General features: G+C 39.1%; 1 protein-coding gene across 36 annotated transcripts in view; it reads left to right on the plus strand.

Moving 5' to 3' along the window:
• The window catches only part of DROSHA (drosha ribonuclease III), a 131,214-nt gene that overhangs the window by 81,066 nt on the left and 23,142 nt on the right, over positions 1-27,006 (plus strand). For all 36 annotated transcript variants that reach the window (XR_010157262.1, XR_010157264.1, XR_010157265.1 and 33 more), the window contains 7 exons: positions 1,802-1,940; positions 2,615-2,675; positions 13,953-14,012; positions 15,370-15,469; positions 19,555-19,657; positions 21,680-21,750; positions 26,759-26,803. Coding sequence is in view for 32 of the 36 variants with exons in the window: in XM_016953489.4 (XP_016808978.1) it covers positions 1,802-1,940; positions 2,615-2,675; positions 13,953-14,012; positions 15,370-15,469; positions 19,555-19,657; positions 21,680-21,750; positions 26,759-26,803 (579 nt within the window). In the remaining 4 variants the exon portion in view is untranslated. The remainder of the gene's footprint in view (positions 1-1,801; positions 1,941-2,614; positions 2,676-13,952; positions 14,013-15,369; positions 15,470-19,554; positions 19,658-21,679; positions 21,751-26,758; positions 26,804-27,006) is intronic.

The following is a 27,006-nucleotide window of genomic DNA, read 5'->3' on the forward strand; positions in this document are numbered from 1 at the left end:
TTTTTCTTTTCTGGTACAGAGTTTCGCTCTTGTTTCCCAGGCTGGAGTGCAATGGCGTGATCTCGGCCCACTGCAACCTCCGCCTTCCGGATTCAAGCGATTCTCCTGCCTCAGGCTCCTGAGTAGCTGGGATTACAGGCGCCCGCCATCATGCCTGGCTAATTTTGGTATTTTTAGTAGAGACGGGCTTTTGCCATGTTGGCCAGGCTGGTCTCGAACTTCTGACCTCAGGTGATGTGCCTGCCTTGGCCTCCCAAAATGCTGGGATTACAGGTGTGAGCCACCACGCCCGGCCTAAAGATGTGGATTTTTATGTTTGTTTGCAGAAGAGGGCTTGCGTCAGAGATCTGGAAATTTGTTTTTTGTTTGTTTTGGCCACTTTAAAATTTTTTTCAATAGATTTAGGGGTACAAGTGGTTTTTGGCTACATGGATGAATTGTATAGTGGTGAAGTCTGGGCTTACCTGTCACCTGAATAGTGTACATTACATCTAATAGGTAGTTTTTCATCCCTCACCCCCCCTCCCAACACTCCCCATCTGAGTCTGCAGTGTCCGTTATACCACTCTGTATGCCCCTGGGTACCCATAGCTTAGCTTCCACTTGTGAGTGAGAATATGCGGTATTTGGTTTTCTGTTTCTGAGTTAATTAACTTAGGATAATGGCCTGTAGTTCCAACTGAGTTGCTGCAAAATCATTATTTCATTCTTTTTATTGCTGGGTAGTATTCCATGGTATATGTATACCACGTTTTCTTTATCCACTCATCCGTTGATAGGCACTTAGGTTGATTCCATATCTTTGCAATTGTGAATTGTGCTGCCATAAGCATAGAAGTGCCGGTGTCTTTTTGATATAATGGCTTCTTTTTCTTTGGGTAGATACACAGTAGTGGAAGGACCGAATCAAGTGTTAGATCCACTTTTAGTTTCTTGAGAAATCTCCATACTGTTTTTCGTAGAGGTTATACTAATTTATGTAGCTTATATAAAGTTCAGTGTATTATAAGCCTTCCCTTTTCACTGCATCACACCAACACCTGCTGTTTTTTGATTTTTTAATAATGGCCATTCTCTCTGGGGTAAAGTGGTAAGTAGTATCTCCTTGTGGTTTTAATTTGCATTTCCCTAATGATTAGTGATGCTGAACATTCTTTCATGTTTGTTGGCCATTTGTATATCTTCTTTTGAAAAATGTTTGTTCATGTCATTTGCCCACTTTTTAATGGGATTATTATTGTTATTATTATTATTTTTTCTTGCTGATTTGTTTTAGTTCCTTGTAGATTCTGGATATTAGTCCTTTGTTGGATATATAGTATGCAAGTATTTTCTGCCATTCTGTAGGTTGTCTGTTTACAGATACTTGGGGAGATAAGATGGAAAGATCAGGGCTTAGAATTCAACTGCATAGACAGCTCCCTTTCCTGCTTAATTTGGGATGATACAAAGATGGTGCTCCCATGCTGAGTTTTTGTTTTGTTTTTGTTTTTTGAGACAGGGTCTCCCTCTGTCATCCAGGCTAGAGTGCAGTGGCATGATCATAGCTCACTGCAGCCTCAACCTCCTGGGCTCAAGTGATCCTCCCACCTCAGCCTCTTGAGTAGCTGGGACTCCAGTCAGGTGCCACCACACCAGCCTAATTTTTTATTTTTTGTAGAGATGGCGTCTCACTGTGTTGCCCAGGCTAGTCTTGATCTCCTGGGCTAAAGTGGCCCCTCCACTTTAGGATTACAGGCATGAGCCACTGCACCCAGTTTATGCTGTTTTAAAGACTGAACTTATTTCATTGAAATTTTAGCTGGCCATGACTCATCCAAGTCATCATTTAAATTTTGGAATGAATCCTGATCATGCCAGGAATTCGTTGTCTAACTGTGGAATTCGGCAGCCCAAATACGGAGACAGAAAAGTTCATCACATGCACATGCGGAAGAAAGGTATGTCTGGATGATTTTAAGATGTGAATCTCCTATTTTGGCCTGTGTTTTCTGTTATAAATTATTTCGCCTCTAGGAATGGTTCCCTGGGTGACTCTTTCACCGTCTCATATTCTAGTGCTTACTGACTCTTTTTTTTTTTTTTTTGAGACAGGGTCTCACTCTGTCACACAGGCTGGAGTGCAGTGGCACGATCTCAGCTCACTGCAAACTTTGCCTCCTGGGTTCAAGCGATTCTCCTGCGTTAGACTCCCAAATAGCTAGGATTACATGCATGTGCCACCATACTTGGCTAGTTTTTTTGTATTTTTATTAGAGACAGGGTTTTGCCATGTTGGCCAGGCTGGTCTTGAACTCCTGACCTCAAGTGATCTATCCGCCTCTGCCTCCCAAAGTGCTGAAGTTACAGACCTGAGCCACCGTGCCTGGCCCCACAGACTCTTTTATAATACTTACTTTGAGCAAGAACTATAATAAGGGTTGATGAGTTTTTTAGAGAAATTTCTTTTTCCTATCCAGTGTTTTAAATAATTGTTTATCACACTTTTAGACAGGTAGATTCCAAACCTTTTAAAATCACATTGAGATGAGATAATTTTTTTCTACTGTAATATGATGGTCCTATGATTCTTCTATCCGTATTTACTTGTGTATTTGTTTTTTATTTTAAATAGGGATTAACACCTTGATAAATATCATGTCACGCCTTGGCCAAGATGACCCAACTCCCTCAAGGTAAAGTTGATTTTTAAAAAGCAACTCGATGGATATATAATTCACGTACTATACAGTTTACTCATTTAAAGCATACAATTCAGTGGTTTTTAGTATGTTCACAAAATTGTGTATCCATGGCCATCATCTAATTTTGCAACATTGACATTACCCCAAAGAGAAACCCTGTACTCATTAGTAATCTCTCCCCATATTCCTTAGCCTGCCCAATCCTAGGCAACCACCAATTTATTTTCAACCTCTATGGATTTGTCTCTTCTGAACATTTTATATGAAAGGCATCATGTAAGTCAGTTCTTTGTGATTGTCTTCTTTTACTTAGCATGTTTTCAGGATTTGTCCATAGTATAGTATGTGTCAATACTTCATTGTTTTTATTGCTAAATAATATTCCATGATATGGGCATATCATATTTTATGTATCTGTTCATCAGTTAATGGGCACACGGATTGTTTCCACTTTTTGGCTGGTGAATAATGCTGCTTTGAATATTTGTGTACAGATTTTGTTTGGACATATATTTTGATTTCCCTTGGGTATATACTTAGGAGTAGAATTGCTGGGTCATATGGTAACTCTGTTTAACCTTTTAAGGAACTGCCAGACTGTTTTCTGAAGTGGCTGTACCATTTTATATTCCCAGCAGCAATATAGCAGGGATCCAATGTCTTCACATTTTTGTCAACACTTGTTATTGTCTGTCTTTTTTATTCTAGCCCTTCTATTCTAGTGAATATGAAGTATTATCTCATTGTGGTTTTGATTTGCATTTCCCTCAGGGCTCATGAAATTGAGCATCTTTTCATGTGCTTATTGACTATTTGTTCATCTTCTTCGGAGAAATATCTATTCAGATCCTTTTCCCATTTTTAATTGGGTTATTCTAAATTATTGAGTTATAATAGTTTTTAAATATATTCTCAGATACAAATTCCTTATCAGATTTGCAAAAATTTTTTTCATTCTGTGAATTGTCTTTTCTCTCTCGATGACGTCCTTTGCAGTACTAAACTTTTGATGAAGTTTTAGCTATTCTGAGTTTATTGCATTTCCACACGAATTTTTGGATTAGCTTGTCAATTTCTGCAAAGAAGTCAGTGGGGATTTTGATAGGCATTATGTTGATTCTGTAGATCAATTTGGGAATCATTACCATCTTTTTAAAAAATGTTTATTTAAAGTGCAGTTTGTTACATAGGTAAACTTGTGTCATGGGGGTTTGTTGTACAGATTTTTTATCACCCAGGTATTAAGCCTAATAGCTATTAGTTATTATTCCTTATCCTCTCCCTCCTTTTGTTCTCCACCTTCCGAAAGGCCCTAATGTGTGTTGTTCTCCTCTATGTGTCCATGTAACCTGTGGTATTTGGTTTTCTTTTCCTGTGTTAGTTTGCTAAGGATAATGGCCTCCAGCTCTATCCATGTCCCTGCAAAGGACATGATCTCATTCGCTTTTATGGCTGCATAGTATTCCATGGTGTGTAAGTACCACATTTTTTTTTCTTTTTTTCTTTTTTTTTTGAGACAGTATCTCATTCTGCTGCCCAGGCTGCGGTGCAGTGGCATGATCTCAGCTCACTGCAACCTCCGCCTCCTGGGTTCAAGCGATTCTCACGCTTCAGACACCTGAGTAGCTGGGATTACAGGTGTGCGCCAGCATGCCTGGCTAATTTTTATATTTTTGGTAGAGACGAGGTTTTGCCATGTTCGCCGGGCTGGTCTCCAACTCCTGGCCTCAAGTTATCCATCTGCCTTGGGCTCCCAAAGTGCTGGGATTACAGGCCTGAGTCACCGTGCCTGGCCCCACATTTTCTTTATGTAGTCTATCATTGAAGGGCATTTAGGTTGATGATTACCATCTTAACCTTTTTTATTTTTATTTTTTAAATAGAGACAGGGCTCTTGCTATGTTGCCCAGGCTTACCATCTTAATCTTAAGTTTTCTGATTCATGAACTTGGATGTCTTTCCATTTATCTGTCTTTTTAAATTTTTTCAATAATGTTTTATAGTTTTCAGAGTACACATCTTTTGCAAAATTTATTCTGAAGTATGTTATTCTTTTTTGTGCTGTTATAAATGGAATCCTTTTTTTTTTTTTTTGAGACGGAGTCTCGCTCTGTCGCCCAGGCTGGAGTGCAGTGGTACGATCTTGGCTCACTGCAAGCTCCACCTCCCGGGTTCACGCCATTCTCCTGCCTCAGCCTCCCGAGTAGCTGGGACTACAGGTGCCCGCCACCACACCCGGCTAATTTTTTTGTATTTTTAGTAGAGACAGGGTCTCACTGTGTTAACCAGGGTGGTCTTGATGTCCTAACCTTGTGATCCGCCCACCTTGGCCTCCCAAAGTGCTGGGATTACAGGCGTGAGCCACCACGCCCGGCCTGGAATTATTTTCTGAATTTCATTTTCAGGTTGTTCATTGCAGGTGTTTGGAAATACAGTCAATTTTTGTGTATTGGTTTTATGACCTCCAACCTTGTTGCTCCTGTTCATTAGGTCTAATAGTCTTTTAGTGGATTCCTTAGGATTTTGTTATTTTTGAAATAATATCATCTACAAATAGCAGTAGTTTTACTTCTTCCCGTGTAATCCTTTTAATTTCATTTTCTTAACTTAGTTGCCCTGGCTAGAGCCTCCAGTACAATACTGAATAGAAGTATTGAGAGCAGATCTTTGTCTTCCTAATCTCAGTAGGAAGCATTCAGTCTTTCACTATTGAGGATGGTGTTAGCTGTTGGGTTTTTATAGATGCTTTTTATCAGAGTAAAGAAGGTCTTCTATTCTTAGTTTGCTGAGTGTTTTTATCATGAAATGGTGTTGGATTTTGTCACATGCTTTTTCTGTAGCTATTAACATAATCATGTCATTTTATTCTTTTATTCTAATTGATTTGGGGTGTTAAGCCAACCTGGCTTTCCTGGGATGCCTCCCACTTGATTGTGGTGTCTCATTCTTCTCATGTGCTGCTGTATTCAGTTTGGTAGTATTTTGCTTAAGATTTGTGTGTCTGTATTCACAAAAGATACTTGTTTGTAGTTTTCTTTTCCCGTGATGTTTTGTCTAGTTTCATTATAATGGTAATACTGGCCTCATATAACGAGTTGGCAAGTTTTGTACGTTAGCTTTTCTTATCGAATTTCCTGGTTTTATGAGATACCTTCCCATATTGATATTCTCATTTATGTGTGGTCTTGAGGCCTTTGAAGAATCTGGGAATGGAATGGCCTAGGTCTGTATAAACTCATTAACACAGTTTGACAACTGAATGGAAGCAAATGCTTAATGGCTGATGAGGCTCTGGGGTTGCTTGCAAGGAGGATTATCTTGTGTGTGAGGTACAGCAGGTTCTATATGGAAAGCCAGTAGAGGAAACTGCTTGAGGGTGGCTTTGTTTTTAAGATGGGGAGTTGGAAAGTGGAATAGCTATGCTTATCATTCTGGGGATCCAGACTGAGATGGATTAAAGGTGGGCAGAGTTGGGTTGGAAGTGACAGGAAATCGAGGCAATTACTTCAGCTGCCCACTGGCCTCCACAAAAATTGCCGGCAATGGCTGACACGGCTTCCTTTTCCAATATCTCCTTCATATATCAGGTTTTTAAAAAATTGACTTGCCTTGAGTTGTTCTCTTTTGAGGTTATCAGAAACCAAACCTCTTCAATCAAGAGGTAAAAAGAAAAGCAGGACAGAGCTTTAAAATTCTTGTTTGAAAATGATCATATGCCCATATACCTCACTATGATGTTCTGTGAGAGTCTAAGATCAGAAAAGAATGAATTAAAACAGCCCTTAATCACACCCTCGGGGATGGTGTGACCATGGTTTTATTTTACCCTGCTACATTGTGAAGTCTGTATTTTAATAAGTAGAATTCTATATACCCATAGCCCTCTAACATGGCTGCATGAACACCATAGACATGTACTTTTCAATGATGAAAATCTGGGTTTAAATCATCTTTGTCTCATCTTCCCCTACCGCAGTTGTTGGTATGTAAATTGTCTTTTGATAATGTCATTCGAACCCCATGATTTATGTTTTCTTTTGCTCTGTTACAAAGTAGTGGCTTTCTTACCGTGGCAGAAGGGATGATACCTGAGAAACTGTGTGATGTTTGAATTTACCATTTTGAAAATGATATTATTGACAGAGAATAAACAAATAATCTCTCTTGTCCTTTGACATTTGGCCTTTGCTGCTTGTGTTGAGAGCCTCTTGCCCTGAATATGATCTTTTTGCTGATGCAGAGTTGACCCCAAGTGTCTGTTCAGAAAGAGCCTCTTGGCCTTGGCTGCCAGGATCTGCTGCTAGTTGACTGCTATCAGCTAGCAGTCCACAGCTGGGCACAGCTTCTCACAGGGACTGACCCAAGTAAGACAGAGCTACTTACCTGGGTTGTCAAACATACCCTGTCCCTTCCCCGTTGTGCTGATCGTCATTGTAAAACTTCCTCTGTCATGCCCATGTAACCTTGTAATATCCTGCTCAAATCCTGCTGGTATTTGTTTTATGGAACATATTCTTGTTCTTCTGTGCACCCATAATTGTGTTATGGGGCTATTTTTCTTTACTGGACTGTAAGATTTTGAAGGGCTATGGTCCTACCCATGTTTTTTCTCCCTGTTCTTTGTAACTAGTGCCTTTCACAGAACAGGTACTCAGTAAATAAGTATTAAAGGAAGGAATGCCATTCGTCACACTACTTTTATCCCAGGCTATTTACTTATTGACTAGAAATAGGGCAGCGGGGTGATCAAGAAGGGTTACGGTCAGCAGTTTAAATGGCTGGGTAGTATCTTTCTTAATCTCAGTTGGGATGGGCTAGGGTTTACAAAAAAGGCATGAAGCCTTAAAATTAATAAATAATTCTTGATAGCCTGGCTGCCCACGAAAACTACAAAATAATTAACTTTCATGATGCTGTTATCTCAAGCAAATATGCCACCCATAATTTTTTAAATGTCACTGTTTAACCACCTAAATCTGAGCTGAATAGTTATATTTAATTCATTCATGCAAATTGTGATGAACTGATGCAAATTGTGATGAACTGTTAGCACAAAAAGGGTGTCTGAAGGATTAGGCATTTGGTGGATTCAAGTAATTGATGTATTATCAGTAAGACCCTTGGGAAGGAGGGACCAGAAGAGTGGCAATGGAACAAAGGGGAAAACCAAGCTGCCTTGGTTTGATTTGATTTTTTTTTTCTTTTGGAGAGTCATTGCTACATATAATGCATAAAAATCTCAGCCAGGCGTGGTGGCTCACACCTGTAATCCCAGCACTTTGGGAGGCCGAGGTGGGTGGATCACCTGAGGTCAGGAGTTCAAGTCCAGCCTGGCCAACATGATGAAACCCTCTCTACTAAAAACACAAAAATCAGCGAGACGTGGTGGTGGCCTCCTGTAATCCCAGCTACTTGGGTGGCTGAGGCAGGAGAATCACTTGAACCCAGGAGGTGGAGGTTGTAGTGAGCCAAGATCATGCGACAGAGTGAGACTGTCTCAAAAAAAAAAAAAAAAAAAAAAAAATCGGACCAACAGAGACACATATGGACTATTTGTTAATGTCTCTATATTTAAGGAAATGGCAGTTGCAAGTATATTTTGCATTAAAAGCACAATAATATATATTAAATATATGTAAATTCCATCACCCTAAATGCTTCAAGTTAAATTCCCAAGTCCAGTAGATCTGAGATCTACTGGATCTCAGATCTCCTGGGTCTGTGGCCTGTCCTCCCTACAAGTGTCCAGGCAGATGCAGTGAGGTGAAGGAATCCTAAGTTGGGTAGAAGTTCCCACTGACCTCCAAGGCACCCTCTAGCTCTACTCTGCGAGTCACTGCTTGAGGCTTGGGATGCCAGAGTGCGAAAGATTCTGTGTACCCTCACTGGATTTGGCCTATCCCAAGATGGCTTTCCTTGGAGTGAATGGCACCTTACAGTACTTACTGTTACAGGGAGATGGTTGTGTTTTATAAAGTGCATTGAAAATCTCAGACAAAATGTGCTGTATAAATGTTACAGTTAATCTAGATTTCATAATGCCTCTGTTGATTCACTTCTTAAAAACAAATGGAGTGTTTACTGCTCAGTAAACATCTCATCTTGGAACCTGCTAGTATTTATAAAGAGGGTGATTAAAGAAAGTCTAAACAATGAAAGAAGGAACAAAAGATTTGCTACTGCTGTGAGGACTAGCAGCCCACTCTTCCCATTTTTCCAGATAAACCGTTGGCTTAGGAATTGTAGAGTATAATAATAAACTAAAGTGGTATTTAATCCCCATTCTTATTTATGGCTTATTGCCAGAGTTTAGTCATAATGTAGATACAGAAAAACATATGTTGGATTTGGGCAAATTATTTAATAAATGGCAGACTCTCTGTTGAATAAATCTGTTTAGAACCATGACCTTGTATTTCAACAAAATGAATAATAATCCAACTTTGTGGTTATTAAAACCTTAGATGTAGTTTTTGTCTCCATGAAAGTTTATAAAAGAAATTAAGGTAAAACTTATGCCAGTATGACTTCAGTTAAAATAGTATATGACTTCAAGCATATACTAAATATGACTTACTGTCATATTTGACTAAATGTCTTATTATTCTTTAAAAATGCATTAGACATCCAAATATGGTTTGTCCCCAGCTCCTTTGTCCCCAGTTTCTTGCTTTCCATGTGAAGATTTTTCTGTGTAGTACTTTGCACTATTAGGAAGAAGATAAAGCCTGTGCCACAGAAAATGCATTTTTATTTTACTGGCTCATGAAAAAGAATTTGTTTTTTAAAACTCACTATTTCTTTCTTATTTCTATCCTTACCCAGGACAGCAGCTTAATAGGTTTCTTGAAATTGCAGGAGGACTTAGGAGTTAACATTGTCTTACCATTAAATCATGCCTCTATTCCTTGATGTTTTCTCCAAGAATGATGGCAGATGCTTTTGAAGTTCTGGTGTATTTGACAGAAAGCAAAATCTCAGTATTGAAAAGTTTTGAAAATTTTTTTTGTTAATATAATGTGTCATACTCCACTGTGGAACTTTTGAGTCACTCTTGGCTAGTGGAGTAGCGACAAAAAAAAAGTCCTTTAAAGTCTAGCATACATTTGATAAAAATAAGAAAAGTTTGTCTTAGGACCTACTGCTTTTTTTTTGAGACATGGTCTCCCACTGTCATCCAGGCTGGAGTGCAATGGTACAATCATAACTCACCGCAGCTTTGACCTCCCAGGCTCAAGTGATCCTCCTACCTCAGCCTCCAGAGTAGCTGAGACTACAGGCACGTGCCACCACACCCGGCTAATTTTAAAAATTTTTTGTACAGACAAGGTCTTACTTTGTTGCCTAGGCTGGTCTTGAACGTCTGGCCTAAGCTGTCTCCCACCTCAGTCTCCCAAAGGATTACAGGCATGAGCCACACCTGGCCTGCCCTTTTTTTTTTTTTTTTTAAACTAAATTATGAGATTATGAATTTGTCAGCTAGACATGAATGTATTTTCTCTTTCTCTCTCTCTTTTTTTCATTTCCCATTATTGGCTATTACAGTTGAGTATCCTTTATCCGAAATGCTTGGGACCAGCAGTGTTTCAGATTATTTTTGGATTTTGGAATATTTGCATATAGTGAGATATCTTGGGGATAGGACCCAATTCTAACTGAAATTCATTTATATTTCATATATATCTCATATATAAGAAATATATATAAGATGGCCTTGAAATCGCCTTGAAAACCAGATGAGTTTAGACTCACATAGCCTGAAGGTAATTTTATACAATATTATTAATACTTTTGTATAGACAAAGTTATGATTGCAAGCTGTCACATAAGGTCAGGTGTGGAACTTTCCACTTGTGCCATCATATTGACACTGAAGAGTTTCAAATTTTGGAACACTTTGGATTTTGGGTTATGGATGCTTAACCTGTAATTGCTTTCCAGAGTGATGTTTTCACATAAATTAAAGGCCATAAATTGAAAGGAGGGTTCAGAATCACTTATTCATTGTTCACAACCTAGCAGATTTTTCCTATTACCTTTTATTTCCTGTAAAATTCCAAAATGTGGAGGAATAGTAGGGTAGAAGAATAAACTTACTAATGCGATAAGTGAAATGATAGCAGTTGTGCTTAAATTTCTAAGTAGATGATTTTGTAGCTAAGAATAATTTACAAATATTTTAAATTTTCTACTATATATGGAAACTATAGGGATACTTTAAATATGGAAATTAAACTGGCACACATGAAACAGAATAATACAGATATGATCTAATTTTGTTAAAAATGAAGTGATAAGTGTTGAAGTTTTGTGGGAATGAGGGTGGGATGGTAGGAGTTAGCCCGCACCCCTGGCAGCTCCAGTACTTAAGGTCGGCCTCCCAGTTGACTGTAGGAATGAGTGCAATTTGGGAGAGGTAGCAGGGAAGGGAGAGGGGATGGTGTGTGCATGGTACAGTTGTGCAGGTTGATCAACATGGACTTGAAAGTTGCTAGTTGATAAAAGAGGTGGGTATGATGAAACTAGATAAAGAATGGCCTTGAAAGCCAGATGGGTTGAGACTCGACAGGCAGCTGTTGAATTATTTGGGGAGATGTGGGTTGGTGTCAGAGAGATTTAAGAAAGCCCCTGTAGTTAGTGAGGCCAGCTTCTGCTCATGCCCAAGCCTGTCCTTTGCTGTCTTTGCTCAGGCCCCATGGGCTCTGCGTGTCCTCCTTCCCTCCTCAGTGCATCCCTTTGGTTTTTCTCCCCTTGTACATCCCCAAACTCATATTTTCTCTTTCAGCAGCCAGCCTTGAAATAGACATTAAGGTTCTTTTCATATTTAGTCATCCCTCCCCATCCTTCCAATACCTCTAGTGAGTGCATAAAACCAAAGATAGTACATAACCCTTTATGTACTATGTTTTTTCCTACACATACATACCTATTATGAAGTTTAAGTTATAAGTTATGCACAGTAAGAGATTAACAGCAGCAATAATAGAATAGTTATAACAACATGCTGTCTGTACACCAAACCCCATGATATGCAGCTTACCTATGTAACAAACCTGCACAGGTACCCCTGAACCTAAAATAAAAGTAAAAAGTAAATAAATAACAATATGCCAGCATCATGACTCTTGTGCTTTGGGACCATTATTAAGTAAAATAAGGATGACTTGAACATAGGCACTGAGATACTATGACAATCGATCTGGTAGCCCACATGGCTACTAAGTGACAGCATAGAGATACTAGAAAAAGGGATTATCCCAGGTGGAATAGGGTGGGACAGCACAAGATTTTACCATATGTTGAAGAACAGCATGCAATTTAAAACTTATGACTTGTTTATTTCTGAAATTTTCCACTTAATATTTTTAGATTGTGGTTGGCCAGGGGTAACTGAAACAGTGGAAGGTGAAACCATGGGTATGGGAGGGCTGTTGTACAATTCCATACAACTTATCATTTCTCCAGCCTACTGTACTCCCATGCAGGTTTGTCTCCACCACTTCACAGATAGCCTATCAAGGTCCTCAGTGATTTCACAGGACTGAATTAGTGGTCTGTTCTCATCTGACTTGAATCTAAGCAACATTGGGCATGACTTACCACTTCTCTCTTGAAACACATTCTTCCCTATGGCTGGAGGATACCATGCTGTCCTTGAGGACAGCATACTGGCTTCGTTTTCCTCCTACCTCCCTGGCCAGGTCTTCTTTTCTGGCTTCCCTCCTGCTTGACTTCTCAACTTTAGCACTCCCTGGGTTCGTTCCTGGGACCTTTTTTTCCCTCTGGCTGCATCCTCTCAAGTGGTGTCATATGATTCATCACCTGAAATTCTGTCTAACATTGACCAACCCTAAAGATTCATTAGCAACTGTGTCCTAGCCCATGAGCAGTAGGTTAATATGTAGCACTCTACTGGATCTCTCCATTTGGATATTTGGTGGGCACTTTGAAGTTAACATGTCCAAAATGCACCTCTTGCTTTTCCCCAAAACCTGCTTTCCTTTTGGTCCTCCCCTCCACAGTAAACGGCACCACTCCTCACAAGCTACTTAAGCTAAAGCCTAGCCATTGACCTTCATTCTTTTCTTTCACTTAGCTTCCAAATCCCAGCTCCAGCTATCGATACTTATTTTCAGCTGTGTCTCCAAAATGCATCCCAAATGTGACTGTTTCCCTCCTCTCCACTGTGACCTCCCCAGCCTAAGCCTCCCATGCAGGAAAGTCTCCTTGCATCTGCTGCAGCCTCTCCTCAGTGCTTCTCTGTCCTGCACTCAGTGTCTACACAGCAGCCAGTGTGGCCTGTTGAAAACCTAAATCACTTCATGTCATGTCTGTGCTCAACCAACGGGGCAGTGAGAGAAGCACATTAGTACTGAGAGAGGGTGCTCCATTGGCTTCACTGAGACACAGGAGGAGGTTTTCCATGGGCCACCTTCTTGGTCATTTCAGCCTTGTATGTGAACATGAGAAAATAACAGCCTGTGGGATATGACTTCATCATATAATTAAAGTCTAAATAAAGTGTGATCTGTGCACTGAGGGAGAAGTATTAATTTTGATGAGGGGCATCGGGCAGGGCTTCATAAAGAAGATAACATTTTTGCTGGGCCTTGAGGGGTGAGTAGATTTTCAGTGTGGCTCATTGTATGCGAGAGAGTGGAAGGCTCTAGGGTGGCAGGGAGCTTGGCCTGAAGAGGCACACTGAGTGTCTTAAGTGATGCCTCTTTCAGAGAGTGCCAGGCAGTTTTGGAGCAGGGCCCAATGAGTAGATAGGATAGGGTAGGAGTGGGTAATGAGACTGAAAACATAGATTACACTTATTTTGAAGGACTTCAGATGCTGGGTTGAGTTTAGAGTTGGAGTGATGGGGAACTGTCTTTAGGACATTGTATCAAAATGGATTTTTCAGTGGTCAGAAAATCCACTGAAGGCATTCTTCTTTATGTCTTCTACCTGATAGTAGTATGGAAATACTCACGATTGTTAGTGAGATATCACCTTGAAGGCTGTGGTTCCCAGGGGAAGGAAGCCCCCTGGTAGAAAGCCTGACCCACGTGATATGAAGGAATGCACCCCTCCTTCCCATTAGGCAGGTGCCAGATGCCTCTAGGCTAAGATGGTGGTCTGTGCTCTTAATTATGAGGAATAGGGAAGGTGGTTTGATTACTAAAGGAGCTAACCCTCATGTGTTCTTTTCTTGCGGGGGTGGATGGGTGGGGGGGAGTGTTAGTATGCTGTATTAAGGAACCTTTTTAATTCCTGTTGTAGGATTAACCACAATGAACGGTTGGAATTCCTGGGTGATGCTGTTGTTGAATTTCTAACCAGGTAATTAGGCTTTTTTGTTTTTTACAATTCCTCAATAATTACATTTTATAGGTAACATACTTATTACATTGCTTTCTTTGTAATTAGCCAAATAAGGCATTGATACACCGTGTATTTTATCTCCTTTGTAGAGCTCAGAAGCCACATGTCTGTGGCTCTTGCCCTGACAACTGGCACTCACTGATGCTGTAATGAGTGAGATTACAAGATGAAAGGCTGGTGTCTCTGTCCTGTCAAGTATATGTTAAAGTTGCTTACAGCCACAAGAGATCAGCTTGTCTTGGTCTAGATGCTTCAGAGCTTATATTCAATTTGTAAAGAAAGGGATGATATTTTAAAATGTCATTTCATCTTCTAGGATTTGTCTTTGATCCCTTTCTTACTCTTTCTGATCTCAAGGGAAGTAAAGCTTACAAGTAATTTTAATGACCAGATTTTCTAGTGTGTGTGTGTGTGTGTGTGTGTCTGTGTGTGTGTTTCTCTCCAGAAGTATTTTAGGATCCTTAATTTGAAAGTAGGGGTAGGACGCTAGGCGCGGTGGCTCACGCCTGTAATCCCAGCACTTTGGGAGGCCAAGGCGGGTGGATCACCTGAGGTCAGGAGTTCAAGACCAGCCTGGCCAACATGGTGAAACCCCATCTCTACTAAAAATTCAAAAATTAGCCAGGTGTGATGGTGCATGCCTGTAGTCCCAGCTACCTGGGAGGCTGAGGCAGGAGAATCACTTGAACCTGGGAGGTGGAGGTTGCATTGAGCTGAGATTATGCCACAACACTTTAGCCTGGGTGACAGAGCGAGACTTTGTCTCAAAAAAAAAAAAAAAAAAAGGAATAGGGGCAGGAAAGTGTGTTTTGCTTTTCTATACTGACACAATTTCTCTTTTAAAGGGAGACAATACATGCTTCTCTTGGAACTCTCTTGAGCTGTTTTTATTCTCTTTAGGTTATTTCTTTTCACAAGATGGACATAATCAGGAGAAGGGACTCCTCTCTCCAGGGGCCACACGTAACACAGCTCAAGGAAAAGCATTTGTTTCACTCCCAATTTTTAGTATTAATGTGTTTGCTCTTAGAGTGTGTAACTGATTATTCTGCTCTTTGTTGTCATCAGATTTCAGAGAAATCTTTTAACAGAAATAAATGTGAAAATACAAGTGAATGGTGCTGTCTGGGTTTTAGCACATTCAGATATACTGTTCTTACCATTTAACTTTCAAAGACTTTAATCAGATCCTTTAGTTTGATTCACCTGATATCCATTGCACAGCTACTGTGTGCCAGCCCTGTTTCTGTGACTCAGAGCCACAGACAGAATGTCGTGATGCATATTTATTCATGTACTTCTTTTTTTTTTGTAGCGTCCATTTGTACTATTTGTTTCCTAGTCTGGAAGAAGGAGGATTAGCAACCTATCGGACTGCCATTGTTCAGAATCAGCACCTTGCCATGCTAGCAAAGGTATAGAAGACATCTGCAGCATTTGTAGTTACGTCTGACATGCTCTTCTGCGGTCCATGCATAATTTTGCATTTGAATAAGTAACTCGTTAGGATATATTAGGAGTGTTAATATTTTACAGACCAGGAAGTATTTTTTGTTGGGTTTTAAGGATCCAGTCTTATTAGTTCTGTTACCTTTGTGAGTTTCACCAGCAGCTAATGAACTCCACAGTGAGGTAACTTGAGAACAGATGAAGAAAAATTTGACAGATGTGCATGAACACAGTTAAACATTTGGGGAAAAGGAACATGGGAACAAAGCAAAAGAAATGAAATATACTGTCTTTTCCCTTTGTGTAGTATTTCTGTAGTACATTTGTTTTTAATTTACATTAACAAGCCAAATGATAGCTTTGAACAGAATATTACAGACCATTTTTTATCCACTAGGGGTACTTTCTACACCTTTGAGAATCCCCCAAATCACAAATCCTATTAAGATTTAGGGTTTAGGCTGTTCCCCTAGCCTCATTGACTTAGCTCAGTGACTAACAGAACCTTTTCATAATTCAGATAAATGTGATCTGATTTGATGTTTCCATCTCCATATTATGTCTTATTATAATAAATCATGGCTGATAAGAACATTCCAGTCCACACTCCTCCTCTTACAAACAGGTGGCCATGGACAAATTGCCAAATTGTTGTTCTCTTCTCCAAGCCTCTGCTTTCTCGTCTGTAAAATGGAAATGACATTAGCCCTTGGCACACAGCCTGGTTGTGAGAATTAAATGAGATTATGAGTTTTAATGATGTTATTTATAAAGTGCTACGCATAATACTTGTTTATAGTAATTACACAAAGATGTTAATAATTTTGTAGGGGCTGTTTTTATTGATGCTACCCATGTTCTTGTGATAAATCCTTACATTTTTATAGACTTCTGGGTTTATTTAATAGTAGGCAGAATGGTGGCTCTTAAATCCCCAAGCACTGAGGATCCACTGGAAAAACTTTTGTGGGTTTTGCCTAAAGTAATTTGTATCTTTTCTTAATTTTGATATGAAAGTTTGATTTTGATAGAAAGAGTAGATAAAGCCCATCCTAGCTTTATGACTGGTTTCTTAATTTGATCTTGCCAAGGCATTAATTATATTCAAAATATGGTTAATTTTAGCTTATGTGTTAGCAATAACACATTGGTTTATTTTATGTGATAACATCATCGTTGTAGCTACAGTGGTAGGCTTTGAACTGGTTTTAGTGGCATTTGAGAAAGTAAATATTGATGTCTTAATGAAAACCTGTAAGCAACCAGGTAAGCTAACTTGGTTTTAGCAGGCTCACAATGAATGAAATTTCACAACTCTATGTAAAACTGCTTAAGTGTTTGGTTGATTTAATTGTCACAATGCTTCCTGATCATTCACATAAATGCCACTGGAAATACATATTCATAAGTAGGTAGTCACTCCATTCCTTATTGTTTTTAGTTTAGGATGTAATGGAATGGCATAATTATTTTTCAAACACTTGTAGGGAGGATATTTACAAAGTGTGGGGAATTGCCGTAGCATGAAAACAGAAGCTATTATATAACCCATTGGGTGCTGTACAAAGCCATGACTAATGACAGAGGTGGCTAGTTTCTCCCTTCAGGGATTTCTCTGTGGTCTTCTTCCACCAAGCCCAAGGCTTGCCATTCCCATAGTACTCAACACCCATTGGCTGCAGCAGAAGGCTGTGGCAGTCCCACCTTTCTTCCGTCTAGACCTGTAGTCCTTAACCATTTGGAAGGGAAGGGAATTGATGGAGAATTGTTGACCCCTTTGAGAATCTAATGAAAGCTCTAGGTCACCTTCCAGACTAATGAACATTTTAAAACATAAACAGTAGCACACCACTCTATCCTTTTTAAAAGTTGTACTAATGCCGGGCGTGGTGGCTTATGCCTGTAATCCCAGCATGATTACAGGAGGTAAGCCGAGGCAGGCGGATCACAAGGTCAGGAGATCAAGACCATCCTGGCTAACATGGTGAAACCCCATCTCTGCTGAAAAATACAAAAAAATTAGCCAGGCGTGGTGGCAGGCGCCTGTAGTCTCAGCTACTCGGGAGGCTGAGGCAGGAGAATGGCGTGAACCCTGGAGGCAGAGCTTGCAGTGAGACTAGATTGTGCCACTGCACTCCAGCCTGGGCAACAGAGCAAGACTCCTTCTCAAAGAAAAAAAAAAAGTTGTACTAATGCGGGCATGGAAAAATAAGAATGTAGAGTAGAGACTAGAAGAAGTCAGGAAATTCACATCACAGCACTCCAGAATACAGTAGATGTTTATAAGATAAAATATGGCTTGCAGTCTGCTCGCAAGCAGGGCTCCAGAGATAGCAAACAATTAAATTTTCCCAGTGAAGTTGTGAAACAGATGAAATTTACATATTCTAGTATAAACTCTTGCACTTTGGGATCAATTTTTAAAAAGAGATATTTTCTGCTATTGCATTTGCGGTAGTCAAAACTCATTTGAGTATGTTTTATAATCACGAATTTCAAACAGTATAAAATACTACAGCATATATGTCTTATTTTTATTGTCTTTGTCTTTTTCCAATATGAATAAATATGGATATTTAAGATACATACTGAGACACACAGAATCTATGTCTTTTGTCTGAGGACTGGTGGAACTCATATTGTCCTAGGCTGTTCATTGACTTGTGATTTGTTCCATGTTATGTGGCATGTTATTGCTTAGTATTTATTGAATTGAATTACATGGTAATGGAAATGGATTTATTGCATATTTATGCAATGTTTGTAGCTTTCTTTTTTATGGAAAGAATTATGATTTCCATTTATTCAATCTCAGGAGTTGTATAAAAAATATTCTTTCACATTTTGTCTAGTTCTAAAAGGCTGGAATTGATTTGTATGTTGTAATGCCATGGGATAAGAAATAAGCAGCCACAGAGATCAAAGTAAAGGAAAACTATGAGTAAGATAGTGAAATGAATCCAGAGGTAAAGTTAGTATACACTGACGTATTCATCAGCCCTGCACCTACAACTGGGCTACAAATTTGGCTCTAAACTCTTCTGAGGCCAAATCAGAAAAGGAAACACAATTCACTACAAATGCTATTTTCAGAGCCCTTAAGATCAATCCAATTCATTGCTCAGAAGGTCTCAGTGAACCCACAGAGAGATGAGTATGGAAACCTCATAAGGGGGACACAAGTGCAGAGGGGTCCCCAAATCCTCACAACAAATAAAAATAAAGATTTAGAAGTGTAAGGCATTTTGAAGTCTTCTGAGGGTCCTCACTTACTCTACCACATAAAAATCTATTTTGGGCCAGGCGTGGTGGCTCACACCTGTAATCCCAGCACTTTGGGAGGCTGAGGTGGCTGGATCACCTAAGGTCAGGAGTTTGAGACCAGCCTGGCCAACATGGTGAAACCCCGTCTCTACTAAAAATACAAAAATTAGCTGGGCGTGGTGGTGGGTGCCTGTAGTCCCATCTACTCGGGTGGGTGAGGCAGGAGAATCGCTTGAACCCAAGAGGTGGAGGTTGCAGTAAGCCAAGATCATACCACTGCACTCCAACCTGGGCGACAAAGCCAGATTCCGTCTCAAAAAAAAAAAAAAAATCTGTTTTGTATGGTGCTGACATTGTCAGTACCACATGACTTGAGTCAAAGACGTAAAACTGACTTTCAGAAGTTTGTGTTAGGTTTGTAATTCTCTCCCTAGGCATATTGGATGAACCCAGGGGCTTGTAGCAGAGTCTTATTCCAGCCTGGGCTAGTGCTTGATCTGAACTTGGAATTGGAAAGTTCAGATCTGATCAATTCTGAACCCTACTTGAACTATTGGAGTTTGTAGAAGCCTGTTTGGGAAAGAATTGAGTTAGTGAAAACTGAGCTGTATGTATAGGACTTCTAATGAATGTTAAACTAAACTCTCTCTTAATATATTCATGGATTTGTAACCATTACGCTGCCCCCATCTCGTCTCCGCACCAACTCTCTGCAAGAGATGCTGAGTTACTATAGTTAAGATTTTGGCAAACTCTTTCTTACGTTTTGTTATTGTGAATTTTGTAGAAACTTGAACTGGATCGATTTATGCTGTATGCTCACGGGCCTGACCTTTGTAGAGAATCGGACCTTCGACATGCAATGGCCAATTGTTTTGAAGCATTAATAGGTAATTTCTCTCTTCTTCAAGAAGTCTACTTTCTTGCATGTCTAAACAGTCTGGAGAGCACATAAAATTTAGTGTGGAAACTTGGGACAGAATTACTTGTTCCCAAAGCACATGAGGTTCCTAGGACGACACCTACCACCTTATATTATAGTTATTTCAGTTCCTTCAGAGCAGTGAACATGCCTCTTTTTTTTTTTTTTTTTTTTTTGCATTCTACTGCCTGAATTGGTGTCTGGTGTCTGATGTCATGTAGATGCTTAGTATTTAATGAATTGAAATGAGGTAAGTTAATATGGAGATGGATTACTTTCCAGATTTGATTCAGGATCACATACATAAACAAACAGATTAGGTTGCTGAGAGACTCCAGTGCTGCTTTTGATTAAACTATTTGTAAGATTTCTGTTTTAAACATCTTGAGAACACCACATTTTTTAAGCCCCACCCAGGGTTTGAGTCTGTATAACTGTTATTGATTCACTTGAAGCAAGACTGATGTTGACATTTCACTCCTCACTCAGGCACTTTACTTCCTTGGCTTCTTTTTGACTGTAACCAGAATACAATTAGCCATTGGTACAGGAAAGTTATGAAGAGTTAATTAGCTGGCGACTGCAAGTTTGTATGCTTTACAATGAAATGTTACAGTAGATTGACAACTTGATTTTTTTTTAAAGTAAATGATCAAGTACATTTTAGCTTTCAAAGGGCTTTGTTCTTACCATTTTTGCCCTCTTCCTTTGAAAATGAATATAAAAGCTTCCCATTGTAGTTTCATGCTGATGTATAGTGGGAAGAGAATGTTTAATAATTATCCACAGTCTTTTCACAGCTATGTCTGTTTTTCACAAATATGTCTATTTTCAAAGAATTTGTCGCATGGAATTACTTTGCTCTGTACACATAATATTTTTGACAGTTGGTGTTACCATTGCCTCCAGAACCAGCCAGACATGATTCAATTTCCTGTTCCATCATTTATCAGATCTGTGTCTTTGGCAAGCTACCTAATCTCTTTGATCCTCAGTTTCCCCATCTGTGAGCCTGTGAGATGGAGATAGTATCACTTACCTTGCAGAGTTGTCATAGTGATCTTAATATCTGATTCTGGCAGCATCCAATCCAGAGCAAAGCTCTACTTCCTTAAGCTGTCCCCCCAAATCAACTAATATGAGCCTAAATCCTGTTCTAACATCCTCCTACTGAGGTACCCCATGAAAGTGAAGATAAGAATGTGGAAATGCTTTGCATGGTACCCAGGACATAAGTGTTTCCCAAACCACAACAGCTGCTACCACTGTTACTCTGACTATCATTGTTACAATTATCAATAAATAATGAATGTCTTTAGTTGTCAAAAGCCCCGGTAACTAAGTGCCTTAACATTTTACATGGAAAAGTAGCCTTTCTGAAGACAAGTGTAAACATTTGATTTCAAGAAAATATGAGTACTCTATTGTAATTGATACCCAGTTAAAATGTTACCATAGTACTTCCTGGTTATGATTCATAAGTGTGTTTGCCTAATGCTTAATTATTCCAAATTAAAGGTAAAGCTTCCCCTGATATTTTGTTTGCAGATGCCTTCATTGATCTAGACTTGGGTTTTGTCTATCAGGTTTTTTTTTCCTTAGGTATCTATATACATTTGATCTGAAACGTATACTATAAATGCATAAAATAAAACAGAACATTTGCTTTACTAAAGTCAAGTATTTGTGCATTGCTCCCTTAGTAAGGTTTATACCTTTACCCTTCATAATAGTTGATATTTGGCCTCTTTTACTTACAATATTAGATTTAGATTTTAGTAAATTTAATTTCGTATTATTTCAGTCTAATTTGTAACGCAAAGGATAGCAAAAAGGGGAAATGTCACCTTTAAGACAATTGCTTCTGAACATGTTGATTTGTTTTCTGTGAGTAGTTTTTGGCTTGCGTTTTTGCTTTATTATAGAGATATGTCATTTTCTTTGACTGTTGATGGAGACTCTCTTTTGGCATTCTCTGTTTTTCATCTAGGAGCTGTTTACTTGGAGGGAAGCCTGGAGGAAGCCAAGCAGTTATTTGGACGCTTGCTCTTTAATGATCCGGTATTTCTATGGAATCATTTGATTTTTTTTGTTATATATTATTACAGAAGATTTTATTTCAGCTGGTCTTTGTAATTTGAAGAGAATATAGGAGAAACAAAATAGTCAGATCTACCATAGATGGGACATTTCAATACACCAAAATGGCTTATTCAACTCTTGCAGATGGAAAGTTCCATGGACCTTTACACAAGGAGTTTTTCTTTGGCCTGAACCTGTCTTTCCTCATGGTCACTTATAAATTAAATATGAATACAAATGTAATAGGACTTCACTTCATTTTGAAGTGTCTTGAAGCTAATTATGATTTTATATTTTAGAGTCATTGGGTATCTACTCCATGCAGGCTTAGTTGAAGTGATAGCCTTTCGGCTTTTCTGTGTATGATTTGTTTTTATGTAAATTATGTAGACTAGATAAATGTTTATTTATTTTTAAATGTCAGTTCATAGGGAGTTTCTGATAGGGCTATGGATGAAGAGTATGAAAGTACTTTTTTAAAAAGCAAATTGTAGTTTAAGAAAAAATGATAGATTCTAAAATAGTCTCTGTTGTTACTTAAATATTAAGCTATTAATATTGCCAGAGATACCTTTTTAATCCTGCATGTAATAGAGCACACTGGATGCTTTCTGCACCAAAACAAGTCAATTTAACATTTAAAGGGAGAAGCAACTCTGTATTCCAAATTGAAATGTCATTATAATTGAATGAAATAGCCCTCATGGAGCAATAAAGAACACGGGAAGCCAGGTTTAAGCCTCTGTGAAACCTTCAGCTTAAATGGCTGTCAGACGTTATTACTGTATTACTTTGGGTAGTTTTTTTAAAAAAAGATCAATAGTTTTGGAAAATATGACCTGGACAATGTTCATATCTGAGGATTTGATTTTTGTATCTGTTTTTCTAGAGATACGTGATGATTTTTATGTATGAATTTCCTCCTTATGGGAAGATTATCTACAGATGTTCTGTGTCCCCCATTTTTGTCCTGCACATATAAACACATGTGCATCTTGATTTGCATCTGTATCAGATGGTGTGTGTTTTAAGACCTCTTCTCAAATCTTAAATTTTCTTTGTTCTGGCCTTCACCTTTTGTGGGTCATTTCAGCAACCTCTTTGCTTTCTTTCCTTCCTGCAGTCTTGTCTGTGTGTCCCCCAGCACCCTTTAGACTCCTTCCCCCACCCCCACCCCCTCCCTGCCCCCTTCTCCCATCTTACCTGCATCCCCCAATCCACTGTGTTCTGTTGTTCTGTTTTGCTGCAGTTTTCTACTTGTCTTCTTTAATTGCATCAGTCTGTGTTTAGATTCTTTTCTCTTTAAACTGCCTCTCTCCCAGTTGTCTACTTAGTGAGCTTATCTTATGTTTCCAGTACCTAGTGCAATGCTGGCATGTGCAGCGTTTAATACAGATTTGTTAGAAGAGTGAAGTGAATAAATGACTGGATTAAAAGCAGAGTGTGAACATTATCTTACAAACAGGGTGGTTGAGATTCTGAATTTGTTTTAGTGTGTCTTTTGTGAAACTGTATAAGGCTCACAATGTATGGGTTTTCCTCTTTAGCATTTTGAAGTACACAAACTTGGACACTGACTCATTTGACATCTCCATATTGGTTTCCACCTATTAGTTGTAGCATGTGAGAGATGTTAGTGAACCAATGTACTTCTTTTTTGAATAAGGCATCATGAAAGCCTAATTAGCCAAAGACAGCCAGGGACAAACCTGTAGGCAACAAAGTCAGGTTGATTGGCTGTGTTGTGGGGGTGGAGAGAGACATCCTTTGTGAGGCCTGGGCTGGTGCTGAATAATTCTTAGGAGGTTCTTGGCTGTGGCCAGTTTAGGAGCAGCAAGAGATTACTTTGGGATTGGGTGCCGTCCCAAGGCAAGGGCAGCTTGGCGATTAAGTATCTGCAGTGATCCTTAGTCAGAGGGTCATAATGGCATTTTACAGCAGCTGCAAGACCTTGAGGAAAACATTGTTTCCTGTTCACTTTGCCGCTGGCTTTATCTGTGTCTGTCTTCTCAGCCCTGTAAACAGCAGGGCTGTTTTTTTCTTTTTCACCCTCAACTGAGTTTTACTCTTTCAGCCCCAGTTTTGCTGGTTTTGTATTTTGGTCTTTGTGTAACCCTTCATGTTTGACCCAGTACATTCAGATCCATTGTTTCATTTTGATTATGTTAATGGCCCGCTTAGGAAGATAGAGTGGTGTTAATGTGATTTTTCCTATGCCCCTGCTTTCCGCACCTTTTCTCTTTACACATCTGTCCCAGTACCTCTGACTCAGGCCTTTTCTCTGGAGCTGCAGAAATTGGAAAAAGTGTCTTTTCAAGTTGCCTCTGGGCACCTCACAGGTGTTTCACAGATACCTCATTTCAACATGTGTAATATTGAACCCATCACTTTTAACCCCCAAATGTGTTCCTCCTTCCTTACTTTTATCTTCTAAACCAGAAACCTTAGGATTTATTTTTGTCCCTAAGCTTTCTTCTCCTTTTATCTGATCAATTGCAAGAGTCTATCAATTCTGACCCTAATATTTCTTGAATTGCTACCCTACTGCTTTCATTTTTGTCCTCCTCATTTCTCACTTGAACTCTAACTGGCTGCCATCCCCCACCGCTCCAGTCCATCATTCATACCACATTTCTTCTTTTCAATATGCAGATTTGGTTAGGGCCTTTCTTGCTTAAAATCTTTGGTTACAGCCTCCCAAGCTCTATAAACTACATAACATAGCATTTAATAGTTTTCATAATCTGACTGTCAGCTGTTTTTTTAATCCCTCTTTGTGCCATTCACTAGGAATCACCTTTTCGTGCCTAGGTACCTTAAGACTTATTATTTGTATGTTTCTGGTGCCCTGTTTTTGATTCTCACTCTCTACTGATTTGCCAAAATCTTCATATTCTCAGGACACATCTGAAGAATCATCTCCTCTTTGAAGCTTTATCTGACACCTCCAGGCAGTTTTCCTAACACTTATATGTATATATCTCATTATTATGAGACTTACCACAATGTATTAAATTGCACTTATTTACCTTCATTCTTTCTCACTAGGCCTCTTTAGGACAGAGTTAGGTATTCAGTAAAAACATGTTGCATGAACAAATGATCTGATCAGAATATTTTCCAGAAGAGCCAGCTGAAGGTAGAGACCTTGCCTAAGGTCCTTGAGCTAATAAATGGTAGCACTGGGGTTCCAGTCTAGATCTTTTCAGGATATTTCCCCTGACACCAAGGTGCAGCAGAACCCTATCTCGGTGTCTATCGGGTAGATGAAAGGAAATGGACAGGTGCATTAGTCTGGTCATGGGGTGTTATGCTATTACACCAAGATGGGTGGCAGCAGACATGAAAGGAGGAATCACAGTCTTGTTTCGGTGTAAGACATGAAGGTGATAGAAGAAAGGTGAATCAAGATCCCTGGGAATTTTGAGCCTTGGAGACTGGGGTTGGTTGGAAGAAATAGCTCTTTATCATTGTTGTTCTTGTCATCATTATTAATAGTAGTACTTTCTGTGGGCCAGCTCTGGGTTTAATACTTTGAGTGCATTGCTCAGGGTGTTTGTCAGAGAACAGCTTGAGTAGGTCCTACAATTATTTTTGTCTTAAGCTTGAGGACATGGAAGCTTAGGTTAAGTCACTTGCCAAGATGGAATCAGGATTGGACCCAGGCAGCCTGACTCCTAAGCCTGCCGTCTTCTGTAACAGATGCTCTAGTTTAAGGAGAAAGGTGAAAAGTTATCATTTGATCATGTTCCATATGGAGTAATAGGTGCCCATGTGATATTTAGAGTTATGGACTGGGAGCTTAGGTAAGAGGTCAGTGCTGCAGCAGAAGTGAATGAGTAATCCAAACTGAAGTAGTAAAGCACTGGAAATAGTGGAATTCTCCAGTGGAAATGGTAATGAATAGGTCAGGCAAGGGGCCGAAGTTTGATAAATGTCCACTTAGGGTGAAAGGAGGAAGAAAAAAAGCATTGAGAGAAAGTTGTAAGAAGGTAAGAACAATCAATATAATTTGCACTACAGAGATTTCAAAGGAAAGATTTCTGAATTGGTTAAGAGAAGTCCTTTAAAGTGCCCCAAAGAAAGTTTGATGTTTAAATGCTTTTAAAAAATATTATTTAAAAAACCCTGAGTGTATTTTATTAAGATATCAGTTGTGCAAGAAATATTAGGTATTTTACTTTTATTACCCTGTGTGTTACAAGTGGTACTAAATTTTCCTATACTTCTTCCCCTCTAAAAAAAAACTTAAATATTTTTTCCTCTTAAGGATTTTTTTTTGTTATTTATTTCAGAAATCTAACATCAAGGTCGGGAAGTAAATTCAGTCACAGGCTCCCTAGAGTCTGAAACTAAAGGAAAAACACTTTAATCCTGAGGAAGTTCTCATTATAACCTCTAGATTTAACTCAGTGGATACAGTAATATACTAGGGGTTTCCATAAAATTCACTCATTCCAGTAGTTCAAGTGAGCATTTGTAGTGACCCACTGTAAAAGCATGATCTCATAAACGTAAGATCTTATGAAGATGACATGGGGCGTTTTCCACTCCATCTTAAAATAGCTCATATGATAATGAATTAGTGCCTAAAATGAAGGACATTTGAAATGAGTTTTAATTACAAAAGGCACAGCTGATGCACATTTCTGGACAATGGTAAGAAAAAAATATGATTAAAAGAGCAGCTTAGTGCAGTGTATTAAGTTAACCAAATGTGTAACTTAGTTTTAAAAGGTGTCTGACTTCTGGGACTAGAGGAGGCTCTTTCCCCCCCTAGCTTAATAGGCTAATTAGAGTCACTACAGGCGGTTTGAGTGGTGAATACACTTAAAAAAAAAATTAGTTTGCCAGCACTATTGAATTTGCCATAAGTGGAGTCAGTGTCTGAAATAGTTCCGTATTTCAAATAATGACATTTTATTTAGTGCTCTAGAGTGCGTTAAATGGCTCCCTTGAGCATTAAAGGCATCACTCCATTTTCCAGGACCTGCGCGAAGTCTGGCTCAATTATCCTCTCCACCCACTCCAAGTAAGTATGACCTCCCTGTCTGCAGTGAGCTTTATAACTCCAGCTATTCATGTTACTTTCCTTTGCCTTTTTTTCCTTTCCCACTTTTATCTTTTGATTCTCTTCGGTGGCATTGTGCCTTTAAGCTGAGGTGTCAGACCTGGAAAACTTTGGAACAATAGGAGAATGAACCCATGCATTGTGTTTATGTGGTCTGGAATAGG

The sequence above is a fragment of the Pan troglodytes genome, chromosome 4 (assembly GCF_028858775.2).
Source record: "Pan troglodytes isolate AG18354 chromosome 4, NHGRI_mPanTro3-v2.0_pri, whole genome shotgun sequence".
NCBI classification, from domain to species: Eukaryota; Metazoa; Chordata; class Mammalia; order Primates; family Hominidae; genus Pan; species Pan troglodytes.